Source organism: Apium graveolens, chromosome 10 (genome assembly GCF_009905375.1).
Source record: "Apium graveolens cultivar Ventura chromosome 10, ASM990537v1, whole genome shotgun sequence".
NCBI lineage: Eukaryota > Viridiplantae > Streptophyta > Magnoliopsida > Apiales > Apiaceae > Apium > Apium graveolens.
In genome coordinates this window covers 64,003,661-64,011,098 of record NC_133656.1, presented here as the reverse complement: position 1 = coordinate 64,011,098, position 7,438 = coordinate 64,003,661, and the positions used below count along the sequence as shown (strand labels likewise).

The window sequence follows — 7,438 nt, the reverse complement described above, 5'->3', positions numbered from 1 at the left end:
GACTTACTACTATAACATTATAACTCATCAATTTGTACCACAACTTTTGTTGCATACTTTCAAAGGTGGAACATTTTCTACTCATTTTATGGTAAATGCCAATTTTTATATGGTACTATCCCCGACCAATTTTTATACTACTAATTATTCTCCCTCTACATTCTCAGTAAATCATCAAATTTATTTTTATTACATTTATTCCCTTCAACAAACATAAAATATTGACTTCCCCATCAACAACAATAATTAAACACAACAAATTATCACGTAACCTGCACTGGCTATTTTTTTCCTCATTATCAATTTTATTCAATTCTTTAAAAAAAAATTAACCCAAATCTTGCGTAGCGGGCAAAAAATCCTAGTCTAGATATTATCCGGTGGATAATCTCCTCCCACCTTTATATCCCAATATACTCAGTTGCTTTACACGGATATACGCCCGACTTCCGTACTTACGCCATCATGTCCTGATATATATGTACTCCCTTATGTTTCATTTTAATGCTCCCTTGACATTTCTACATAATGCATTTACTACATAGTAAAATTTATCATTTTTTTAATTTTTTTGTAAATAAATATTTAAGTTATATATTTTATTCAAAAACAGAAAATTTTAAAAATTATAATTTTAACTATACGGTCAAAATATTTAGAAATGTGTGCAAAAAATTAATCGATTATTAAAAAGAAATTGAGGGAGGAAGTAAATAATAAGAATTGTTATGGCCAAATTTCTGATAATGGTATAACGTCCTTCGGTCATGTGGAGCGTTCTTCAATCGGACCTGCAAGGAGAAGAATGTAAGGTTTTGTCCCCCAATTCACCTCCGGTGTGAGAATCAGTTTTTGGCCTTTTATGAGTAAGATGGAATGTACAAGTAATGTGTTTGTACCAAAATTCTCTATGCCATTGTAAGTAAAAATTGTATGTGTGATTGTGTGTATAGACTAGTGCATTTATCCAAACTTTAGGTATAATGCTTCAGCCGTTACACTTGGGAGGAAGATGAATATTGGAGGGGGTTACGTTTCTCTTGTTTGCTAGTCCATGTCCAACGGTCGGCCCATGGCTGATACACAACGATCCAAGTTAAAAATAAGATACATCAGCCCATGATAAGGCAGAGATCCGAGTTAAAAATAAGATGACCGTATCTACCATTCCGGTCGTCAAAGATATCCAAAGCATAAAAAAGGTAGAACAACATTCAAAGGTTATAGCCTACCATCTTCGTCTTTTACCTTAATTTTGTATCTGACATTGCTCATTTTAAACTAATCGGTTATCATTTAAAGCACGTAGCATAAAAATTAACTTGGCCTAACAAATTGTAAGCCTCAAGTATATATTAAGACCTCAACAGTCATAAAACACAGGGTAGGCTATAACTTAAAATCATGCCCTGATTAATGAAGTTTCATACCTTTGATGTGGAATTTAGGCACGAGCCACATTTGTATATATAGATAACAAGTATGCTATGTCGGGCCACCAGGATTTAATACAGTGCAATTTTTATATATAAATTTTTTACCGACTTTGTGATTTTTATCTTTATCGCGTGGCTTGAGCTTCTTCCTACGCAGGTTGGAGGATTCCACCGACTTGGGGCTTTCGCTTGAAGCATGCCTACGACATCTGGTTCTAATCTGATCACAATAAGCGATGGTTATTTACACACGACCTTCAGCCTTCAACCTTGTACATTCCCACACACGGAGCCAATGTTACAACCAGATTTCTGATGATGGTAGATCGTCCTTCGGCCATGTGGAGCATCCTTCAGTCGGACCTGTAAGGAGAATAATACGAGGATTTATCCCCCTGATTCACCTTCAATGTGAGAATCAGTAATTGGTCTTTCATGAGTAAGATGGAATGTACAAGTGTTGTGTTTGTACCAAACCTCTATATTCCATTGTAGGTAAAAATCATGTGTGTGATTGTGTGTATATACTGGTGTATTTATCCAAACCTTAGGTATAAATGCTTTAGTCGTTACACTTGGAAGGAAGTTAAATGTTGGAGGGGGTTATGTTTCTCTATTTTGCTAGTCTATGTCCAACGGCCGGCCCATGGATGATACACAACGATCCAAGTTAAAAATAAGATACATCAGCCCATGATAAGGCAGATATCTGGGTTAAAAATAAGATGACCGGATCTACCATTTCGGCCGTCAAAGATGTCCAAAGCGTAAAAAAGGTAGAACAACATTTGAAGGTAATTGTTCAACCTCAAGATTTGTTTCTGGAGAATGATGATACAGTTCCTGGTGGCTTCCCAACACAGTCAGATCCTCTAAGCCAGAGAAAATGACCGAAAGGCCGTAAAAAGACTCTAGTCCAAGCGTCAACCGGTCAAACGGTTTTCTCTAATGATATGTGCCTGCATTTGGACAAGAAATAGAGGAACAAAGGTAATAAGGTGGATGACGTTCCTGAAACACAAGCACAAACTGAGACTGATGAAGAGCTACAATTACTAGAGCAAGTGCGAAGGCTCTTAAAGAAAAAAATAAAGCATAAAAAAGAGTTCATAAAATTACAGTGCAAATTCTCCGAGTTTTTAGAGAGCTTATATCACATTACTTTAATTATATTTAAAATTTTATAATTTTTGCTTTCATTTTTAATACAATTTTCTTTTTGAAAAAAACTTTGGTTCGTTCGGTTCAAAACCGGACCGAACCGAATTATTTATGTTCGATCCGGTCCCATCCAGAATACAAATTCTGTCTGGTTCGGTCCATGAAGAAATAACTATTCGGTTTTTCGGTCTAGGTAACAAATCCTTGAAGCTCTAATGAACGAAAAGACCCAAGAGGGGCTCATCCCTACTAGTCATCTCCAACTCCTCGGGACTTCTGCAAACCTCGTGATCAGGATAACGGCAGTTCCCACCACCAAAAAGATGACTGAATATGGACACCAAAATTAAGAGATGGTCGAGAACCAACAAATATAACTACAGACAAAGCCATAATTTTAGCGGTAGACAGATCCCTCATATAGACCCCCGAGACCTATGAACTCCAACTGACCTCCAATTAACAAGTACTGTAAATATCACGAAGACACTGGTCATGAAACTAAAAGATATTTTCAACTCACAAGCCTTATTGAAGACAAGATACGTGATTGACAGCTAGCCCATTATGTTGATCATAGCCATCCACGCCGCACTCCACCCCGTGACTTCGACATGATCATTGATGTTATTTCAGGCGGCTAGTCTGCTGGAGGGGCATCCAAAAACTTCAAAAAATTATATACAAGGGACGTCTGTAGAGTCGACTCCAAACATCCTCGAAGGAATCCAACTCTAGTAATTTATTTCTCATATGAAGACTACTCGAATAATATTATCGAAGGACATCAAGATGCCCTTGTAATAACAACCAATATTAGATCCAAAATAGTCAAAAAAAATCCTTATAAATAAGGGAAATTATCTCAAGAACATAGTTAGGAAATCGCAATCTTGAGAACACTAAGGGCACACTGTCTACGCCTTCACTGGGAATAAAGTTAAACTTGTAGGAGTAATTGAATTACCGGTACTCTTTGGTTTTCCCCCTTGCCAATCCTGGAGGATAGTCAAGTTTCATGTAGTAGATGCCATATCCAGCTTCAATGCAATAATAGGCTGCACCACAATTGGTCATCTCAAAGCAATTACGTCAATATCACACATGAAGATGAAGTTTTCAACGTAGTTCATCATTGGAGAGTTATGTGGTGACTAACGTGCATCGAGACAGTGCTACATAGGAAATGCAATACCCAAGAAGCATTTAGGCCAAAACTCTGAGGTGAATCAAGTCCTTGAAGTAGACCCGTGAGAATCAATGACAACTTTCTCCACCACTAATTGCGAACCAAACAAGGAGTTAGAGGAAATCAAACTGTACGACAACTGAATGGAGAAAATAGTCCACATTGGGGAAAATCTATCTTCAGATAAAAAGCAAGAGCTCATCAAAACACTTCGTGACTTCGCGGACATCTTCGCATGGGATCCTAAGGATATGCAAGGTATTTCAGAAGAGATAGCCCTCAATAGGCTTAACATCTCCCCAGAGGCTCGAGCTGTAAAACAAAAAAAAGAGTATTCTTCACAGAAAAACAAGAAGCTATAGACAATAAGATCGATAGATTCCTTGAAGCAGGGTTCATCTAAGAGGTCAAGTTTCCAAAGTGGATCACGAACGCTGTCCTTGTTAAGAAGAGCAACAGTAAGTGGCGAATGTGCATTGATTACTCTTATGTCAATAGAGCTTGACCAAAGGACTTCTACCCACTCCCCAACATCGATCAGCTCATGGATTCAACGACAGGCCATGAGATGTTATCCTTCATATATGCCTTTACGGGGTACACTCAAATCAAACTGGAAAAAGAAGACCAGGATAATACGGCCTTCATCACCCACTGAGGGGTATTTGGGTACAAAGTGCTCCCTTTCACCCTCCTCAATGCAGGTGCCACTTTCCAAAAAATGATGGATACCATTTTTGCCCTGCAAATCTGCAAATCGGCAGGAACATACAAATTTATGTCGATAATATGATTGTTAAATCTGTAAAAGCTACAGGTCACATCGCCGACCTCGTCAAAACATTTGAGCGGATTAGATACTACAGAATGCGTCTCAACCCAGCAAAATGCTTGTTTGGTTTGGGAGGAGGAAAGTTCTTAGTGTACCTCTTGACTTATTGAGGTATTGAGGTAGACCCAGTGCAGATTAAAGCCATCCAAGATATGCCTTTTTTGAAGTCAGTAAAGATACTACAAAACAGTACAGGCTCTATCACTGCCCTGCACTGATTTATTTCAAAATCATCCAAGAGATGCTTTTCACTGTTTGATACCATCAAAAAAGCATCAAAGTCTCATAAATTCTGTTGGATCCAACAGTGCGAGGAAAGTTTTAAAGGGATCAAAAGCTTCATCACCTCACCACCCATTTTAGCAAAGGCAATACCCTGCGAGCCTCATAAAATCTATTTGTCAGCATCAGACTCTACGATAGCCTCCGTGCTTGTCAAAGAGATTGCCTCAGAACAACGACCAGTCTACTATACAAGTCATATGTTGAAAGATGCAGAAATACGATACTCCAAAATCAAAAAGTTCATCTTTGGCCTCATAATTCGAAAGCTCAAATACTATTTTCCAAGATAGATTGATTATCGTAATGATCAACCAACCCCTTCAAAAAATCTTATATCGCCTCGATATGTCGGGCAGACTGGCTTCATAAACCATAGAGCTCAGTCAGTTCAATATTGAGTTCACACCAAGGACATCAATAAGATCACAGGCTTTATCATACTTCATTGATGAATGCAACTTCGCAATACCGGAAGAGGGGCAAGTCTCCCCACTTTGAAAAGACAAATGCTGGTCACTTTTTACGGATGGATCTTCAATAACAAACGCAGGGGGTGTCGGGGTCATCCTCTCTAGCCGCGAAGGCTTCAAGGTCCAACAAGTAGTCAAATTTCTGTTTAATGTCACTAACAACAAGGCCGAATATGAAGCCCTCATAGCGGGACTCTAGTTGGCTCGTCACCTAGAGGTATGCATCATCAAAAAAAATTTTAAGTGACTCTCAGTTGTTCGTCAGGAAAATATTAGGAGAACATAAAATTGTCAATGAAAGGATGGCAACCTATGCTAGCATTGTCACAAACATCTTGCATTCTTGAACCTCGTGGACACCTAACAAAACTGACAGATCGGTGAATCATTAGGCAGATTCCATGTTGAAGCTTGCGATATCCAACTGTAAATTACATGTTCAGCCCGTCTACATAAGAGAAATCTCTATTTCCGGATCGGAACGCTCAACATTAGCGGCTTCAGTTTCCACACCTCGCTAGATCCTCTCCTTCAACTCTCCAACATACGCCACATACTTATCAACTTCCATCGAGCCCACGAGCACTGGCGCAACCCCAAAATTCACGGTAACCTTATTTAAAAGAATTAAAGTCTCCCCCGCAAAACGGCTAATGAAGAATTCGTTTTTTCAGGTCGTCATGAGCTCGCTTTGCCTCAGCTATTTTCTCAAGCTGGGTCTTCACAACAGCAGCAAGTGAATCACGCTCCTCTCCTACCCCGAACTTCTCAGTCAACAAGCTCGATACCTTATGCCCCAGGGTCAACTTTTCACGAACCATCTCCGCCAAATGATCCTTCAGAGTATCCTGAGTAAACACCAGTTCATCCACATGAGACTTCATCTCTTCAAGCTCTTTGCTCTCTTCCCCACCCGGAACTTCAAGAACTTATCCAACTCGTACATAGCCTACACAAGGAAATGAACAAAAATGAAAGCAAAAACAACGCAAACAAATAGACCCAACAAAATGAGGAAAAGAGAAAAGATTGTAGAAAAGTCACACAAAAGTGAAACAAAAACAACTAAAATTAAAAAAACTAATTATAGGCAAAAATAAAAAAGAAAATGGTACCTTTTCCATATATTCTTTGCACTTAAGCAAGGCATGAGGCCCGGAAACTCCAGCACAAGGAACCAGAGCGCTGGATGACGCAACAGGAGTAGCCTCGTTACTCAGTATAATAGAGTGCATAGATAGCAAGACTCTTCGAACCGATTCCTCCCTGGGAACTTTGATCGCTTTCATCGAGAACCACGACCTTGTCAGAATCCTTGACTCGCTTCCTATGATGATGATGACGAGAAGACCCCCGTCACGATGCCTCTTACAGTCTTTTTCCTTCAAGTTAGCAGTAAAATCGCTCACTAAGGCCTCAGAAGTTTTCCCAACAGCATTTACAGAAGGAGAAATAACTACAGCGTCACTCTTTATACTAGAAGCAACAGGTACAGAGCTATTCGAAGCCAAAAGCTTGAGAAATGATTCTGAAGGCATCTTATCTCGCAACTCCAAAAGATTCGACAACTTCGGCCCGTACACTACATAACACAAAGAAACAATAGTAAGTCGATTGTCATAAGCACCACAATGAAGAAAAAGAAGTAGACAAACGATGCATAGTCTCAAAAGAAGCAAAAAAGAAAAAGAAAATTAGAGTAGAATAACTCAGTTGCGCCAAGCTAACCTCCTATCTTACAATTGTGCTCACACAAAAAGCCAACATCAGAAAACTGTGAAGCCTGATATCTTGTAGCGGAACCACAAAAATAAGACAACTGTGACGAATCTATAGCAATCACATAACTAAAAGCTTTCACAACTTCAGGAGTCAACCATCCCCAAGGGCTTATATGTCCCAATTCAACACCTTCATACTAGACCTACTTTCCATGCCACCCAGAATTCGATGTCGGAGTGCTCACAAGCTTCGGAAAATCATACGAAATGAATAACACACGGAGGGAGGGGGTGAATGTGTTTTTCTATTTTTAGGCTTTTCTTGAATGTTTATGGTTGAAAAA

The 7,438-nt window shown here is 39.2% G+C and overlaps 1 protein-coding gene across 2 annotated transcripts; it reads right to left on the bottom strand.

Moving 5' to 3' along the window:
• Positions 1-2,975: 2,975 nt before the first annotated feature.
• On the bottom strand, positions 2,976-7,425 carry LOC141693749 (uncharacterized). Of its 2 annotated transcripts, XR_012563233.1 has the most exons (4): positions 7,102-7,425; positions 6,489-6,955; positions 5,684-6,322; positions 2,976-5,584 (listed from the first exon to the last, which is right to left on the bottom strand). XR_012563233.1 is itself a non-coding variant. In XM_074498911.1 (3 exons), the coding sequence occupies exons 2-3, from the start codon at positions 6,909-6,911 to the stop codon at positions 6,254-6,256; spliced, it is 492 nt and encodes a 163-aa protein (XP_074355012.1). In that variant the 5' UTR covers positions 6,912-6,955; positions 7,102-7,425; the 3' UTR covers positions 2,976-6,253. The 2 variants fall into 2 exon arrangements, 1 of the variants encoding a protein (XP_074355012.1); XM_074498911.1 differs by having other exon boundaries at positions 2,976-6,322.
• Positions 7,426-7,438: the final 13 nt, after the last annotated feature.